The 17,161-nt window shown below is 50.3% G+C and overlaps 5 protein-coding genes and 1 non-coding gene across 6 annotated transcripts; 3 read left to right on the top strand and 3 right to left on the bottom strand.

The window, feature by feature from the left end:
- Nucleotides 1–1,387: 1,387 nt before the first annotated feature.
- BCR38DRAFT_458556 (P-loop containing nucleoside triphosphate hydrolase protein) lies at nt 1,388–2,918 on the bottom strand (the record flags this gene model as incomplete). Its single annotated transcript, XM_040862183.1, has 7 exons — nt 1,388–1,407; nt 1,470–1,590; nt 1,655–1,763; nt 1,845–2,373; nt 2,484–2,766; nt 2,823–2,843; nt 2,898–2,918. 7 exons carry the CDS (start codon nt 2,916–2,918, stop codon nt 1,388–1,390), a joined length of 1,104 nt encoding a protein of 367 aa, XP_040715074.1.
- A 2,083-nt stretch (nt 2,919–5,001) lies between these two features.
- BCR38DRAFT_410344 (uncharacterized protein) lies at nt 5,002–5,707 on the bottom strand (the record flags this gene model as incomplete). The annotated part of the gene is made up of 2 exons (XM_040858454.1): nt 5,002–5,400; nt 5,651–5,707. 2 exons carry the CDS (start codon nt 5,705–5,707, stop codon nt 5,002–5,004), a joined length of 456 nt encoding a protein of 151 aa, XP_040715073.1.
- Nucleotides 5,708–6,626: 919 nt separating this feature from the next.
- BCR38DRAFT_458555 (uncharacterized protein) lies at nt 6,627–8,709 on the top strand (the record flags this gene model as incomplete). Its single annotated transcript, XM_040862182.1, has 3 exons — nt 6,627–6,677; nt 7,708–8,266; nt 8,318–8,709. 3 exons carry the CDS (start codon nt 6,627–6,629, stop codon nt 8,707–8,709), a joined length of 1,002 nt encoding a protein of 333 aa, XP_040715072.1.
- Nucleotides 8,710–8,731: 22 nt separating this feature from the next.
- On the bottom strand, nt 8,732–9,558 carry BCR38DRAFT_410342 (uncharacterized protein; the record flags this gene model as incomplete). Its single annotated transcript, XM_040858453.1, has 2 exons — nt 8,732–9,358; nt 9,424–9,558. 2 exons carry the CDS (start codon nt 9,556–9,558, stop codon nt 8,732–8,734), a joined length of 762 nt encoding a protein of 253 aa, XP_040715071.1.
- Nucleotides 9,559–10,529: 971 nt separating this feature from the next.
- BCR38DRAFT_458553 (uncharacterized protein) lies at nt 10,530–15,171 on the top strand (the record flags this gene model as incomplete). Its single annotated transcript, XM_040862181.1, has 14 exons — nt 10,530–12,162; nt 12,238–12,330; nt 12,364–12,484; nt 12,542–12,559; nt 12,620–12,674; nt 12,705–12,774; nt 12,805–12,980; nt 13,014–13,056; nt 13,105–13,216; nt 13,256–13,412; nt 13,467–13,589; nt 13,620–14,286; nt 14,339–14,562; nt 14,623–15,171. The coding sequence occupies 14 exons, from the start codon at nt 10,530–10,532 to the stop codon at nt 15,169–15,171; spliced, it is 4,041 nt and encodes a 1,346-aa protein (XP_040715070.1).
- Nucleotides 15,172–16,158: 987 nt separating this feature from the next.
- BCR38DRAFT_t200 lies at nt 16,159–16,230 on the top strand. The gene has a single exon. It is a non-coding gene; the product is annotated as a tRNA-Thr (tRNA).
- The last annotated feature ends 931 nt before the right edge of the window (nt 16,231–17,161 follow it).

Below are 17,161 nucleotides of genomic sequence, written 5' to 3'. Positions count from 1 at the left end.
TGGGGCTGTTAATTTCATAGGCGGGCGAGCATCCCGCACATAGTTATCCTGGAAGCCATGGATCCAAGCCGGACAGCGGCACAGCCAGGGCCACCGACTGATCCAATGTGCATCGATTGACGTCTGTGCCCGTTTAAGGCTTCTTTCTCCTCGCCTTGTTGATAGTTGCTGCTTCTGCCAGGCTTGCATTTCGGTCTTGGGCGATCTACTTTGCAGTGAAGGCTTCCCAAGGTGGCCGAGTCAGTCAACTCTGGGCGGGGCGTCCGTGGGTTGCGCAATCCGAATCCACGCTGACCAGTGACTGAACAATGGCTATATCTGACCGTATTTGACCCCTACCCTAGATAAGGCCAAACAGTTGTGGCCCTGATAGCATTGTGCCTGCGCATGTGTGCTGTTGGGCGATCCAATCCTCGGCAATGGATGACGACGACGACGTCAGTGTCTTGAGAATACCATGTGAGGAGCGACTACTCCACCACGTAATTCTCCGAGTCAAGAAACGTGAGCATGCTGTGGGCCGTCGTCCGCGCGTCGGCGGCTAATGGCGCTTTCTGAAAGGTCAAGTGCAAAGCTCCAATTTTACCGTTGGAGAGGGTCATTATTCGACTGGTTGGCTGGTGCAAAGCAACTCTGATCGATGCCGTGGAACTTGAAAATGAGAGGAAAAAGCCCCTTGGCCCCTGGAGAGAGCGGCCGGCAAAATCGCAGGCGGCAGCACTAGCCCTGACGCACTAAGCGCTGTGAACCGTGTATCAAGATATAATACCCCATCGAAAGCGTGGCTCCTGCATCCATGCTATTGTCGGAATGATGGCCGCATTGAGAGAGGCCATCGGTAACGTATGCAGGCAGTAATGGTTGCAGCCCGGTCTCCGCTTCTGCTTGACTTCAAAGATGTGGCGCTGGGATACTGTGGGGGATCATGCATCGAGACAGCCCCGTGCCCCCTTCCCCTGCCCCCCGGAAAAAATTGCGCGGCGGAAGGCTCGAGTGATTATTTGCAAATACTCTTGAATTGAACTCGGGCTGCGTTCCCTATTCAGGACCCCTTTTCCTTCTGCAACAAATGTCCCTTCCTGATGCCACGCGGTGCGTGCCGAGTCGGTTTGCAGCCTCATCTGGCTCCCTGGTGCTGATTTTCAAACAACCACAAACCCCTGGGAATGCAAACAGCCGCCAGCCTTGTACAGATGAAGGCGAGTCCCTCATCCGTCCTACCTTTTGTTCAACGCAAATTTTGGGAAAGGATTCGTGAGCTCGGCGCCCAATCGTATCACAAGAGGATTCTTTGGTTGTCTTGTTGAGATTTCGTGATAACTCAGGTCATTTCTGCAAGATCTGCGCGATGTTTTCGCAGACTACAAGATTACTCAGATCTAAGTCATCATCTCTTGACGATGGTAACTAAAATAAATATGAGCATGCCTTACTCAACAAGACGTGAGTGGGGAGATAGTTATACGTACCAATGTCCTCGTCGGCCAATTCATGGCTAAGCCCCACACGTTGCGGTTGGTGCTTCACGGATTTGCCATACACGACGGCCGTCTTGAACTGTTCGACAATGGTGCGGTGGATTGCGTTGCACTTTAGAACACTCGGTCAGCAAGGTTTGCCCTGGTCACGGCATGTGCCTTGAGGTCACACTTACAAAATCTTCGACTGTACACCTATTGGACCGAAGCACGACAGGAGCCGAATAATCCGGCATCTTTCCCTTTGGCTTCGTGTAGACTCGAACCAGTTGTAGTTTTTCCCACCTGCAGTCCAGACAGGGGTTAGTCGCTGTTGCATGAGTGAGGTGCCACAGGCATCGCTTCGGAAGAATCAAACAAACATACATGGCTTCCATTAACTCGTCGATATTCCAACCGTGTTCGGAGCTAATGGGTACTGCATTGGGAATCCTGTATAGCAGATCGAGCTCTTCGATACTGATTGCGTCGATTTTGTTGAGGACGTAGATGACCGGGATATAACTGCGGCTCTTTGCTTCCAACACATCAATGAGGTCATCGACCGTCGCATCGCAACGGATTGCAATGTCAGCCGAGTTGATACGATACTCATTCATGACGGCCTTGATTTCGTCGTTGTCGATGTGGGTCAGCGGCACGGTGCTCGAAATGTTGAGGCCACCCTTGTCCTTCTTCTTGAAGGTGATGTTGGGCGGTTCTTTGTTGATGCGGATGCCAAAGCCTTCCAGTTCTGTCTCGATGACCCTCTTATCAGTCAGGGGTTTGTTCACGTCGAGCACAATAAAAATCAAGTGACATGTCTTGGCGACAGCAATGACCTGACGACCTCGACCTCGTCCATCCTTGGCTCCCTCGATAATACCGGGAAGATCGATCATTTGCAGTGGCGCACCTGTGCAACAGTGTGTTAATAAAGGCCAAACCAAGACATTTCCCGCGGCCTTAAGCCGTGCCGTGACGGACTGAGCTCGTGTGTTTCCAGGGGTGTTTGGATGACCATACCATTATACGTGACTTGCCCGGGCACAGATGTCAAAGTTGTGAACTCATAAGCAGCCGCTTCTGAGTGGGTGCCAGTGAGCTTGCTCATCAAGGTACTTTTTCCCACGGATGGAAAACCGATGAAGCCAACACTGGCAACCCCTGTTCTGGCAACATCGAAGCCAGCACCACCGCCGCCACCGCTTGATGATGGGGTGAGTAGCTCACGCTTCAGCTTTGCCAGTTTTGCCTTGAGCTGACCCAAGTGGAAGGATGTGGCCTTATTCTTTTGAGTCCGGGCCATCTGTCGAGAGCTTAGTAAATCCCTATCTTCCTAGGGTTCCTTCATGGACCACTTACTTCGGCCTCGACCTCCTTGATCTGTGTGGTGTATCAGCATTTTTTCGCCAGATGATTCAAGATTGGACTTTTTACCTTATCTACTGTAGTCGACATCTTTGCTTCACTATACGATTTCTTCTTCAATGGGTGTTCTATTCGTGAGGCGTGGTACCCAGCTGTTCGCAATGCGATATCGAAGAATCGCAAGTCTGGTGAAGTTTTTGGTGGGGCAACTTCCCGCACTTCAAAGTGTGATGTCAATCGAGCCCCACCCGAAGTTTACCCTGAAAAGCACTCGGCGCCCAATTCAGGTTCTGAAAAGGCAGACTGCAACGACTTGGTCCAACCTTAAGGAATTAGCGAATCCCCCAAATAAATGTTTTGCCAGCTCAAAGCAGCGTGGACGTAATTGCAAAATTGAGCACACTGCTAGGAGCACGTGGACTTTGGCATAAGTGGACTCTTTGACGACATGAGCTCAAGGCAGACCGAATGCAGAACCTATATCACGTTTGCACTTGAGCGTGAAAAATAGCCAAATTTACTCAATACTCGAGTACTCAAGTAAGTATCTCTACTCGAAAAAACGGACAGTCTAACATGATGGGATGAACATGCAATGACACAATCATGTGTACTCATCTGAGATTGTGTCTGTCTCTGAGGTGTCCAGGCATCTGGGTGGTGCCTATTATGTTCCGTTGCACTTCAGATTGACCAAGCCCAGTGTCAGTACCTGGCTTTCGAAAAGAGCAAAAAGTAACAGAGAAGAAAATAATTAGGCGGAATAAGAGTGGAAACATTTCCTATATATGTCCTGCTACCAAGAAGCAAGCGCAGTTAATGGTCTAGCAAGTCTTGTGAAGGCAAACCAGCCAGTCGACGCTCGGTCAAGGGTAGTGCTCAGAGGAGACGGGACAAGATTCGACGAAAAGGAAGGTCAATGAAGGATATGCGTAATTTATGCCGACTCTAGAAGATGGCGCAACCCTTTTTTTGCACTTCGACGAGGTGCAACTTCCAGCCTCCACAAGGCAACATGAAGTCATCAAAGTATTCAGAAAAGTAGCAGCTCAACATGGGTATCATCGAAGACTCGCTCCTCCGACTTCCTCAACCGAGCCCTTGGGGTTGGACATGGATTTATTTAACCGATTAGCTGGTATCTAGACTCGAGAACAGCTGGATCAGTATAGGACTATGAACATGTATATAGTCCACATCTCGCGTGATTGATATCCCAGACGTGGTTCTTGGGTATAACCAAGATCCACTATTCCACTGGGAAGTTTTAGAAACAAAGTTGATTATACATAAGTATACAATAAAGCCATAGTGCTGCATGTCTGCCCATGCCACCCCTCCGGTATCAAGGGTGTCAGGCCAAGATTGAGATTTGCGAAATCGGAATCGGCTGACTGGCTCAATAACATGAAGGCAGCTCCAAGTAGAGTAACAAACCGGGTTATTTTGTAAGTTCCTATTGAACATATCGCAAAGCCGCATTGATATTGAAGATAATATGAAGGTAGACAACGAACAATAAACAAGGCAGTCTCAAAAATTCGCGCCATACTCAACCATACCGTCGTCCCAGCCTTCATCTCACCGCCACCTCCTAACCACCTGTATCGTCTTCACCAGCGGCTTAGCCTCCTCCCCGTAATTCATCTTCCTTAACACTCCTCTTCCCAACCATCCCAGAAACGCTCCCCATTCTCAGTACACCTCATCCCACAACGTCCTTCATCCAACTTAACAGCATCCTTCATCTCCTCCACACGCCAACACTCATGCCCGTACTCCCGAGAGCCCAACCCCTTACCATCACAAAAGCCAGCACACTTTCCACTGTCGACTTATTATCACCCGTCATAGTAGCCAGCAGCACCCACCCCTTACTCTTACTCGCATCGAAACAACCCAGATAATTGAAAACCGAAACCGTGGGCGCCACCGCGGGGGTGGCAATGGACGAGTTTTTGTTAATACTCAATCTATCCATCCCGCCACAAATCTATCTTTTGTTTCTAGACAAGGCATAGTGCGGTCTTCTTAGTTAAGTGACGCCGCAGGCTCTAGTGCGGTGCTGCAGAAGAACTCGCTGCCGTATCAGTGACCAGCTAAGGGGAAACCCGTCTCTGGTACAGAGTGCAAGAAACCTCTCAATCGTCATGTCGGCCATCACAGTAGCGCCCTAGTTCAGCGCGCGGTAGGTAGCCTTGTAGGCAAAGCCGAGATACATCGCAACTTGCAGAGCAGTAGTTCCAGAAGCTCCAGCGGTCGATATCAGATCTAGGGACGCAGTTGCCTTAGGAATTGTTATATTTGTTATTGGAGACGGGATAATACCCAGTACCGCAGCATCACCGGACCTACTAGTATCCACCAAAACGATAGTCTCGACAGTCTGGTCAGTCGACGTCATGATTGTCATGGTTGTCCTCGTCTCTGTCACGACGCCGGCTTTGCCCGTGTTGACGCAGTACCAGTAGTTGGCCCAGAACTGCATATCGCAATTCTCGCCGTTGGCGCCCAGAAAGGGGTTCACCTGGTAGCCAACACGGAGACAACACGCGGAACCATGTTCGCTCGTCTAGCGAATCAGGAGCAATATTTGCTTTTAGCGAAGGCTTGTGCAAGTATCACAGTTGGGAACAATTACGGTTTGGATTGGGAACAGTGGAGAGTTGAATTCCGAATAATCGAGTCGGTAGAGACCCAGGAGTAGGTGGCTTCGGTCATCTTGTCTCAATGCTGCTGTTGCTATGCTAAGGATTAATTGTAGATGGGTTTGATAAGTCAAAGACTGATTTGGCAGCTGCTCCCCAAAAGGTTTAAAACACCTGACTGGTCGCACACTGCATGCTATAGAGGCCTATGGGGTGGATTATGACGGTCATAATGAGAAAGGCCTGTCGGTAAGTACGCATATGGCCATCACTTGAAAGCCTCATCCTGGCTTCTACATTGCAAATACAAAGAATAGAAGTGGCTCCAGCGCCAACGAAAGACATCCCAGTGTTATGTAGTCATGTTCTGCATCTACGAGCGCCACGAGGAAGGGAGAAATATCAGACTGGGCGGAGGCTGGGCCAATGAGTGGGTGGGCAATTTGTCAGGTGAGGGTAACCTGTCTCACGCTTCCAGGTTCATGGATTATCCGGGCTCAATGAGCTCTAACAAAAATCTCTTTCAAATCTGACATTGTAACCAAAGAGGGATAGAACAACGAAAAGAAGAACTCACAGTATAATCCAGTTTGTCACAACTACCACTTGGCAAAGAAGATTGTTGTCAGTCAAAGCACGTAAAGGGCTCCAGGACATCTATAGTTTCATGAGGCAATGCCAAATTCTCAGTCCAGGTCGACTGATATTTGTGACTGCGCTATAGAAAAAGGAAAACAGTGGGCAGTTTAAATGTGAATCACACTCAGCAGACAGATGGCGAACCAGTGTTTCTAAGTTGAGAAATACTTCATTTTTTTCATTCCTAGAACCATCGTATCACCAGTAATAGGGTAGCAGTCCTGTGATACCCTCTAGAGAGACTGTAATGTTTGGATATGCGAATATCTAAATAAAATTGCAGACAACCCTTCAACACCAGGGGCGGTGGGTTTTCATGGTCATGTTACGATTATGGTTATGAGGGGAAAAGCCGCCAACAGTTAAGATGATTTAAGGTATATGAACCATGGTTATTTTTTGATGATATGGCAGCGGCTGGAGTCGTTAACAACGAATATCTGAAAAGGTATATGTGTGCCCCAGTCATCAAGATTCTTGACATGTTTCGTGGCACAATGTATTTCTCGGTATGACAGCTCTTGCAATCTGGCGGAAGGATTATACAGAAGGTTTACATGTAGTACGCATAAGTTTAGTTTTGCTTTTCATTTACAGAATCCCATCCGCTGCTCCTAACTACCCAGTCCCCATGATGGACTACCTGGGTTTGGAGAATCACCTCAGCATCGATCCAGGTACGTCTGCCGAACGCGCTTCAAGACACCTGTAGATTTAGTCTCCTGTACACAAACGTGCAGAATATCCCAGAATAATATAGATATAAATGAAGTGACGGAATCAAGGAGCAGCTGTGGAAGTCCAAAACTATACAGGAGTAAGAATAGGCTAAAATAGAGTACTTTCTATACAGATGTAGATAAGACTCGGATGGGTGATGTGATCTCTAGACAAGAGTAACGAGCAGATGCAGACAATTGATATGGCGAGATACTTTTCCACCATGAAGAAAGTGCAGAGGAGAGAAACACAGCAGTAATGCTGGTAAGAACAGTCCGAAGAGCCAGGAAATCCTGAACGGACCAGCAGTAATGGTGAATGAAACACACGTATAATAGCACAGTAAGACAAGTACACGCTCAATAATAAAGCGCTAGTAGAATAGATGATACGAGTTCTCATATGTAACTTATTGAAAGGGCAAGCGCTCTCTATATGTCCCACTTCGGAATCGTCAAGCGGTAGTTCTCTAGATATGATGGTACCCTTGCAACAAGACTCGAACTAAGTAGTTCGTATCCAGCTTCCCAAAGAACTCTCTAAGGTTGGGTATTTATGAAGCGTTTCTAAAGCAGGTATATATCATTCTATGAGGATTTGACATTGCTTTTCTCATCAGTATACTTGCCCCCTTTACCCCACTAAGGTGCATCAGTATATGCATAACTAAGTATCCAGCTTTATCAGATTAACCGAGCTTATCCCAATTCCTGCTAGAGCTGTGGTTGATTTAAGTCAGCTGGGAACATTCAATGCATGACTAACATTGAAGATATCAACCTCAACAAAGTCCCCAAACGAAGGCTCAGGCTCAGGAAGAAGCCATGGAGATCAAACTAGACCCGTCGACTCTCACTAGCTTTCTCCCGGAGGACTTCCTAGACCACCTCACACCGGCACTAATCTGCCAACTTTTCTTTATCCTCTCAGCAGCCGCCGTCCTCGCAGTCGCGTTCACACCCCCTTCCACGCGCCAACTTCTCATCCAATACGGCGCTCGCAGCTCATCGTCCGCTCGAAACTCTCACGAGGCTCAGCGGGATCATGACGACGTTGGGGCAAAGCAAGACAAGTTCACCAGGCTCATCAGCTGCGTTACGTCCGTCGGCAACGTGCCGCATTCATGGTTCATGCATTTCTACGTACTGTCCATCTCGAGCTCCGTCTTCTGGGCATTTCAGTTCATGTGCCGTGGATCGATCCTCAACGGCATTGCTAAGAGCCAGACCGCAGTATCATCGGCAGCGGCGACTATGAGCATCAACCAGGTTTTCCTGACGTGGTTGATGATGCTGATGCAAGGGGGCCGACGCCTGTACGAGCACCTGGCCATCATCCGACCTTCATCCTCCAAGATGTGGGTTGTCCACTGGCTTCTGGGCTGTGCCTATTACCTTTGTATCGGCGTGTCCATTTGGGTCGAGGGATCGAGTGAGTGTCCATTCGGAAGCGCTATCTTCAAATAAATTACTGACTATTTAGGGTCAATTTTGTACTACAACCGGCGATTCTCCCATGTTGAGGCGCCTTCGTTGAATGAGCTTGTTGGGCTAGTGCTATTCCTGTTCGGCTGGTCAATGCAGTACAGGTGTCACAAGTACCTCTCAAGCTTGAGGAAATATTCGTTTCCAGAAGAGGGCATGTTTCGGTTCTTGATCTGTCCACATTATACTTGCGAATGCCTGTTGTACCTTTCAATCGCAATCACAGCAGCTCCGAAGGATCAATGGTACAACCAGACGCTGATGTGCGGCTTATTATTTGTCTCAGTCAATCTTGGTGTCACTGCCCGTGGAACGAAGACGTGGTATGTGGAAAAGTTCGGCACCGAGAAGGTTGAGGGCAGATGGTTGATGATACCTCTCGTGTACTGAGAGGGAGTCCCACTCGGGTCTTTCACTTCTTTTGAAACATCCCAAGCTTGTTGCCCAACTTCGAGACCTTCAGCACGTCACGATAGGTTAAGCTGGTGCGGGTTGATCGTACGTTGCGACCTTCAGTAAAGGTGTGACTAGATCGGAGCATATTCCAGTTGGCAACGGTGCTTTCGGAAAGGTTCGTATCTTCTATAGAATCTGCAATTCCGTGGAGGTACTCCGTATAGAGATCGTCGGTGGTAATGAGAAGACTCCTTGGCTCCTGCAGAATCCGCCATGCTGGCGCAGGGTCGAGAGCTCCATCTTCCTTACTCTTGTAGATGTCGAGGCACAAACTTGCGCCCAGCGACACAGTGCATACTATGGGGTGATATGCCGAACCGTCCTTGTGAGGCATGATGCCAATACCGGGAGGGTATTCGTTGATGAGAACATGGTTCGGTCGCTTGTGAGGGCTGTTGGAAAAGATGCCGGGCGAGTTGGAGTCCTGCGAAAGACAGAGGGAGGTCAATTGCGAAACGATGGGTTCTTGGAGCCAGTCTGGCAGAGGCGCATCTATAAGCTTGTTGTTGACGAGGTCTGAAGGCCAGGTCTGGAGTCGTCGATGGGTGAGTTGCTTCCATTTCGGTTTGGGTGCGGATGCGATCTAGATTCTAGTTAGGATGCCACAGCAACAACAAGAACAGTCAAGTTCTGGCGATGAAGGCCTACTTTCTGAAGTATTGCTTGCTCCTCGCCCTCGGAAATGAAGTCGGGAATATAGTAAGCAGCAGATGGCAGGGCTGTGATTCGCGCGTCTTCAAGTGCGGCTGGAAGCGAGATGTTGCTGGCTGGTTCGATCTCCATCTTACCACTTGGTCAGGATTGTCACGAGCGAAGAACTGGTAAAAAGGGTGATCTGGCGATGGTCGCTTTCAGTGTCATCAAGGATCCATGTCATCCCAGAAAGCCCGCCAGGCGGCCACAGGGTTGGTTGCAGGAGGCAGCAGGCTAGCGTTTGGATGCCTTTAGAGCCGGGCGGGAAAGCCTGCAGCTCAAATACAAGGCGTGCGTTCTTGCAGTAATGGTTGGGATTTGGGAGAGGGCGCAGTTCTCCTCTTTCAATCGACCTGACGGTTGGGTTTCGTCCACTTTCAGAATTCTTCGTCAAATGAAGTGTTGCCAGCTTATCGTTCGTCGAATGCCATGATGGTGGGATCCGCACGTCGGCCCTCCCTTCCAAAAGATGCTCCATCGAAGGGGGAACGAACGACTCAAGGTCCCAAACGAACATCTGGAAATTTAAGATGAGGGAGGGGTGGAACTGCCAAGAAAACTGCGTCAAAGTCAACTACCGGCCACCGTAATCTTGCTCGGGCCCAATCAGACGACGGCGGGCGGCGTGGGCAGACTTTGATTCAATCTCGAATCTCGAAGCCAGTGTGCCAGTCTTATTTGACCCTCCCAAACAAGACTCATCGTAGTACTTGCTACTGCGAACTATTCTACACCGAAAACTTAGGCGTTGGCGACTTTTTTCCACGGCCAACTCAAATCATCGCCAAAATTATCCAAAACATTCTGTTTGGCCACTGTAGCATTTCCGCTGTGCCTTGTTTTGTTTTTATTTCCCGACGTCCTTTTCTGTTGGCCTGTTTGTTTGACGTGCGCCCCATAAATTCGTATCCTCGCCCTTCAATCGAGCAGCGATCCAACTGCCGCCGCCCCCGTCGACGCGACCGAAGCCCCTTTGCCCTGCTCGATTGTCGTCCATCGTCACCCACGAGTGCGGCCACCATGGTCCACTGCAACCGAGTGTGGTATATGAATTGAATGATATGGATGCGCAGAATGCCCTTGAGTCCATAAGCGCGAAGCAGGCCGCCGCTTCTCCCAAGTGGGGAGCCTCTGAAGCGGAACATGACGCCAAGGCGAAGACCAACACGAATGCCAAATCACCCGTATCCAGCAAAGCGGCGCCCTCAATCAACGATCCAAAGCCTGCGGCTAGTGCATCATCATCATCATCTAACTTGCCCGTGCCCGATGGCGACGCTCCTATCCCAGACCGAGATTCAGACGCCGAGACAATTGTGTTGTACGGTAAAGATGGCATATCGCCGTCCAAGCCGCGAAAAATGATCAAGCATGAGGATAAGAGCGAGGGTGAGGTCGACGACGTGCCGGCGGTTCCACGACAACCTGGCCGAGATGGAGAAAGGAGTGGTCCAGGCGCAGTTGGTGCAGGTGCAAGTGGAGCCACCGACGACGTCGCTTCCTCGTTGGGAAAGAAGAAACGGCTGGGGCTTCTGGAGAAAGAGAAACAACAACACCAAAAGAGCAAAGATGGTTCGAGCGGTCTGAGCTCTGCACCCGCCTCTCCCCCGTCCCACCAACGAAACCACAGCTCCTCCCATCGACGTCGCAGGTCAGGTGGTGACCATCGCTCAGAGTCCGATTCGGAGTCGTCGAAGCCACGGTCGCCCAAGGTGTCGAAAGACAAGCTCAAACCACTCGAAGGTCGGCCTCTGTCCACCAAGCGCAAGGCTCCCAAGGTCGAGTCTGACGACGAGAGTGAGGCTCGCAAGGCACGTCGCCCCCGTATGTCCGATACCAGCGTCGAAAGTAAACACCCGCGGGACCATAAACCGTCGAGCAGTCGGCCCCATCAAGATAAGCCTTCGATTTCACGTACTCGGTCCATTTCGCCTCATGGCCGTGCGCATCGTAGGAGCTTGTCGACACAGCTTCCCTCCCACAACTCGAATGGCCTTGGCCACAAGAAACGGCGCATCCCGGCTCCGCTTCAGAACACCGAATACCACTCAGACGACTCCTCTGCCAGCGGCAGTCCCCACCCTCGCAGCTCACGGTTGAAGAGCATTGCAACACCTGTCACGGGCGACTCTAATATGTCGCCGGCCAAGATGGGCCCCCACAAGAAGCATCTCGACGCGCATGGTCAGACGCTGTTCGCCAAAGCTTGTGCAAAGGGCGAGTACGATGTAGCTAAAACACGCCTGCAGGAACGTCCCGAGGACTTGAACTTTGCAGACCACGCCGGCAACACCCCTCTTCAAGTCGCGGCCTTGAATGGTCACGAAGAGATTGTGGAGCTTTTGATCCAAGCTGGCTGCAACTTGGAGTGCCGAAATGATGTGAAGGATACGCCTCTGCTTGATGCTGTTGAAAACGGTCACCTGGGTGTTGTTAAACTTTTGCTTGCTGCAGGAGTCAACCCCCGAAAAGCTAATGCAATTGGCCAGGAGCCTCTGGAGTTACTACCGGACGATATTGACAATGCCGAAGAAATCCGGGCCGCACTGGTGCAAGCTAAACAAAGAATTGGAGAGCTGCGCCGCACCTCAGAAGACCATCCACCTCAGGATAACCACGACGTCTCTTCCCACGGGCCGGACAGCCCGCGTCGGTCACCCCCAGCAACTTCTGGAAGCGCGGCAGCACGCAGAGGTGGAAATGTGCGTTCAACCAAGACGAGCAATCATCTGCTTTACATGAGTCTCGACGATAAAACACTCCGACAAGCTGCGGCGCGAGGCGACCACGAGACTGTCTCTCGCATTCTGCAAGTCAAGGAAGGATGTGATGACTCAGAAGCCCTTGTTGCAGCCGCTCGTGGTGGACACAGTTTTGTGATGGAGCTTCTCCTAGCCTTGGGCGGGGCAAACCCTGATCCGTCCCCAGTAAAGACACTTCCCACCGACCATGGCACACCAATGCTTGCTGCGATAGGAGGGGAGAATATAAAGGTCATTCAGCTCTTGTTAGACCAGTCCGGCTTCGACCCAACCCGCCGCTTCAAAGGAGAGACGTATTACGAAATTGCAAGGCTCCGCGAAGGTCCGATGTGGAAAGAAGAGGAACACATTCTGAAGAATGCGTATGACGATTACCGAAAGTCTCACAGAAGCTCTGCTAAAACCAAATCCCCATCGAGGCGAGAACGGGATCACGACCAAGAGGTTAAGCGCAGTCGCACTGAATCAAGCCAGGACGTGTCAAAATCGCACAAACGTCGACCGTCGAGCCCGCCCAGGGACTCTGAGCACAAGAAGCGGCTCGGTTCTGCTAAGGTCTCTAACAGTCCCAAAGAGAAACAACGTTCTATGTCATTCAGCAACCAAGATGATCAGATCTCCCCGAAACGCGGACCCGGACGACCCAAGAAGGAGGAGCGGGTTCCGACAATTGCAGTGTCTGATCGTGAAGCTTCACCTGCATCGTCGTCCAAAACCCACCCTATGAAGTCCAAACGAGCTGAATCCGATGTCCCAGGCTCTTCTGATGGCGAAGCTGTCAAGCCAAGGAGGAAGCTTATGTCTGCGAAAGACCTCAAAGGTCAGCGTGAGAAACAGCGCCGTGCCAGCTTGGTGTCTAACAACTCTGCTAAAGAGGCTTCGGATCGACATGATGAAGGACTCGAAAAGGCTCGGGCGGATCGCATCTCGGAGAAATACCATGATAGGACCAAGGCACTCAAACGGGATGAATCAAAAGACAGACTGTCTGTGGGCGACGCTTTTGGAAAACGGCATCGAACAAGCGTGACACCTCCACGTCACGGATCAGGTGATAGAGATGATAGCGAGGCTCCCCCTAAGAGGCGAAGGCTCGACGCAGAAGGAAAAGAGAAACGTACGCCGCAGAATAACCCATCCCCCGATGATCGTCCGAAAAAGCGAGACATATCTCGTGACTCGGTAAAACGCCCCAAACCTCACGAGAATGAACGCAAGGAGCTATCCAAACTGAAGAAGGTCAACCGGGATCGGAGAGAGTCCGAAAAGTCAAGTCCTTCTGAAAAGGCGAGCATCACTGTGTTTTCTCAGGACATGGACGTGGACATGCGAGATACCCCGGTCGCTGCGGACCGCGAAGTCCAAGCTGAACGTGAACGCGAACGCGAGGAAGCGAAGAAGCGCCAGGCTGAGTTGGAAGCCGTAGCTGCGGAGGAGGTACGGAAGAAGGAGGAGGTGCAAAAACGGGAGGCAGAAGAGAAACGGCAAAAAGAGGAGGCGGAGCGAAAACGGCAAGAAGAAGAGGAGAGGAAACGGCGTGAAGAGGAAGAGCGCAAACGGAAGGAGGAAGAGGACAGAGAGCGGGTCCGGTTAGAGGAGCAGCGGAAACAGCAGGAAGAGGAAGACCGCAAACGCCGCGAGGAGGAACAGAAGCGGAGGGAGGAGGAAGAGCGTAAGCAACGAGAGGAGGAGGAACGACTTCGTCGCGAAAAGGAGGCTGCCGAACATGCTCGCAAAATTCGGGAGGAGGAAGAACGCAAGGATCGAGAACGGAAACGTGCAGCTGAGCGTGCAGCGCGTGAGGCCGAGCAAAAACGAATCCGGGAGGAACAGGAAAGGCTTCGACTGGCGAAGCTGCCCCCGCTGCTTCGTTGGTTTGATCAATGTCCCGACCCGAAACAAAAGGAGTTCGCCGAGCTTTTCACGATCATGCAAGGTGTTCGCTACGACACTATCAATCCATTGGCCACCGGGAGGTCAGACGGGCGGGAGCAGTGGCTTCTGAACACCCAGGTCGCTCTGCTGCTTGGGGAGAAGGACCTGACACTTTCCAGATGTAAGACTAGCCCCTATGACCGCAACGAAGATGTCAAGCTGATGGCCCCTAGACACTGCGTGGGAACAAATTCCAGTGTCCAACATTGCCAAAACGGTCATCTGGCGACTAGAACAAGACAGATACGCCCTGACAGAAGGCAAACTATACCATCTAGGGGAGCAGCTACCTGATTATTATGGCGGAGACCCCAACAAGGTCGGGTACCGTAAACTGGAGCAGCTTCGAGGCGAGGCATCTAAGCTGTTTTTCGAGATGGACATGTTCTTCGTCAAGGTACGTATATAACACACACTCCAGCACCCATGCCTGAGCTCAAACTGACTGCTTAACTAGGAATCTGACTTTCTTTATATACTCCCACACTTCTCACACCTCCGCAATGTCCGGCTCGCCATCAGTTACCGTGAGCTTCCGGAACACGAGGGTCAACTCGCCACGTGGTGTGCACCGGCAAAGTGGAAGCAAGATCCAGACGCCGAAAGCAGGGAAGGCTTCGCACCGCGACAAAAGTATTATATCAACGGCCAATTCATCTCTGAAGACAAGCCGGGCCACTACAAACCTAGCAAGAGTCCGTTCCCAGAACAGCGCGTTCCAAGACGGGGTGGCATTGTGGCCGTCGCTCCCGAGGAGCCTGAATACCCTCGGTTATGCATGGAACAAGGCCTTAGTCACCTGCTCTCTGACCAGCAGAAATTGTCCGTTATGAACGGCGCTCACCTGACGCCAAGAAGCATGACCTCGAACGACACGGCGGAAGCAATTAATGGCGAAAACCTATCTCCTACTGCTGCTTCTCCAACCATTCAAGTTAACGGCTACCATGGGCCTGTGGGACCGTCGGAGAAGCCACAAGTCAATGGGATCAACGGCGACCATTGATGCTCTCTTATCCACCAAAAAACTCAACCTCGGAAACGATGGAAACGACCCCTGCCTTCAATCGCATGATTTCTGCTTGCTTTTTGTATCATATCAACCGCAGGCATCCAAAGCACGTCATACCCGAAGTCTTTCTTGTTGCGAAAATGTGAGTTTCTTCTGTTCATGAAGCAACGACGCGACGATCAGCAGCAGTTCATTCCACACACCCAACGTATATTCTACCTGGCTCAACAACATAGGGCGGAGTTGGGAGTTTGCTTATGAGGGGGCGGAATGGGCTGATTGGAGTTTTACTTATTTTGGATGATTTTGCTCTCCAAATCTTGTTCTTCCCAACACATGGCATACAGTCGGCATATATGTGTGGTACATATGTCTCCTGATGGGGGCGTTGGCTTGGCGACATTACATCAGCAGGCAAGGTTTAGATATGGTTTCTGACGAATGGAACGGACTGAACTGGACCGAAGTGAACCGAAATGGCGGACAAGCAAGGCAATTAGACATTACGCAATCCAGTACATAAGTTCCACGAGTACAACGTCACTTGTCCAGATGCATATGACAGCAGTACTGCTGCTGTGACAATGATACGACCTTTTGAATCCTAGTAATTGCTTAGTGTCTACTGATTTATGCAATTAGCCATTGAGTCAAACACTTCCATCAATCCTTGTGGAACAGCTGCTTATGATTGCTCATGCGATGGAAGACAGTTACTGAGAGCAAAACCACCTACACGTACTCATTTCGTCACTTTCTCATCTATAGCTGTTACCATTCCATCTCTTTCGAACTTAGAATTGCTCTCAGTCCCAAGCAATCATAGCATTCGTACTGTCACATGTCTCCCAACTCCACAGAGTATTGATGACATCTGCTTATTGGTGTCTCGGTAGAACTCGGTAGATTGTTGTTTTATATAAGCTAACAATATCATTCTCACACATCAACAAGCGAAGATTAACCGGTTGTGATGAAATAGCCCTTATAGCTCAGTGGTAGAGCGCAGCACTTGTAATGCTGAGGTCGGTGGTTCAATCCCGTCTGGGGGCAACTCTTTTGCTTTTTTTTTTCACCTGTGCATGTCCTTATGTTTCCATGGAAGACAATTTTCCTGTATTACTAGTAGTGTGTGTGCCTTAATTTTGTGTATTCTATGGATGCTATGCCGGTTGAACAACCCTCGATCTCGAGCGTAGAATGTCTACTTTTGTGCTCTCAGTGATTGTAACTGCATGCCTGCTGTGTGTGCATCCCCCAGCTGCCTTCCCACCATTCACGACAACCTGCTGTGACAGGTATATGGTCCTATATGACACACCTCTACTCGATATGGCCGTTCTCGGCTCTCGAAGGATAGAGTCGTTAGTTGTGACCTTATGCCATGTCCCAAGCCCGGATATCTAAGCTCGGATGATGAGGCGGGCGCGTTTGTCTCAGAAGCTGTGCTTGAGAAGTTGTAAAAGATACAGCGGAAGAAGCAAAATCCCTCCACGGCTACAGTTTGGCTGTATTGGGAAGAAAAGGTGTAGTGCGAGTTTGATTCGAGCTTTCAGGTCGTTGGGAATAAGTGGTGTCGATCGTCTAGGTTTGCGTGCTTGAGGAATGTGTGTGATAAATTCAAACTGGGCAAGGACTAGGTTAGGGCGAGGGGTTATCTGCTATTTGAAGATCTTCATTTAACTAAATCTACCTAGACAGGCCTTGTTGAACTTTGGTAGAGGTAGCAGCGGAGGAGACGCAGACTGTTATACGAAACCCAAGCTGCATTTGGACAGCCACACTAACCTACTTAATTCATGGTAGACTAAGTAGTCACTGCGTGTCTCTTCAACCACGTACTTATATGGTTTACTGCATCATGCAAGAAACAATCTCCAATGCAGGCTGATCCGATGCCGTTATTTTGTCTCACCTTTAAGCGCAACTTTCTGATCTGTTATAGGATCTCTGTTAATGCTCTTCCCCTTTCTGATTATGGAGG

The sequence above is a fragment of the Pseudomassariella vexata genome (genome assembly GCF_002105095.1).
Source record: "Pseudomassariella vexata strain CBS 129021 chromosome Unknown BCR38scaffold_8, whole genome shotgun sequence".
NCBI classification, from domain to species: domain Eukaryota; kingdom Fungi; phylum Ascomycota; class Sordariomycetes; order Amphisphaeriales; family Pseudomassariaceae; genus Pseudomassariella; species Pseudomassariella vexata.
This window is presented reverse-complemented; position numbering and strand designations above follow the sequence as displayed.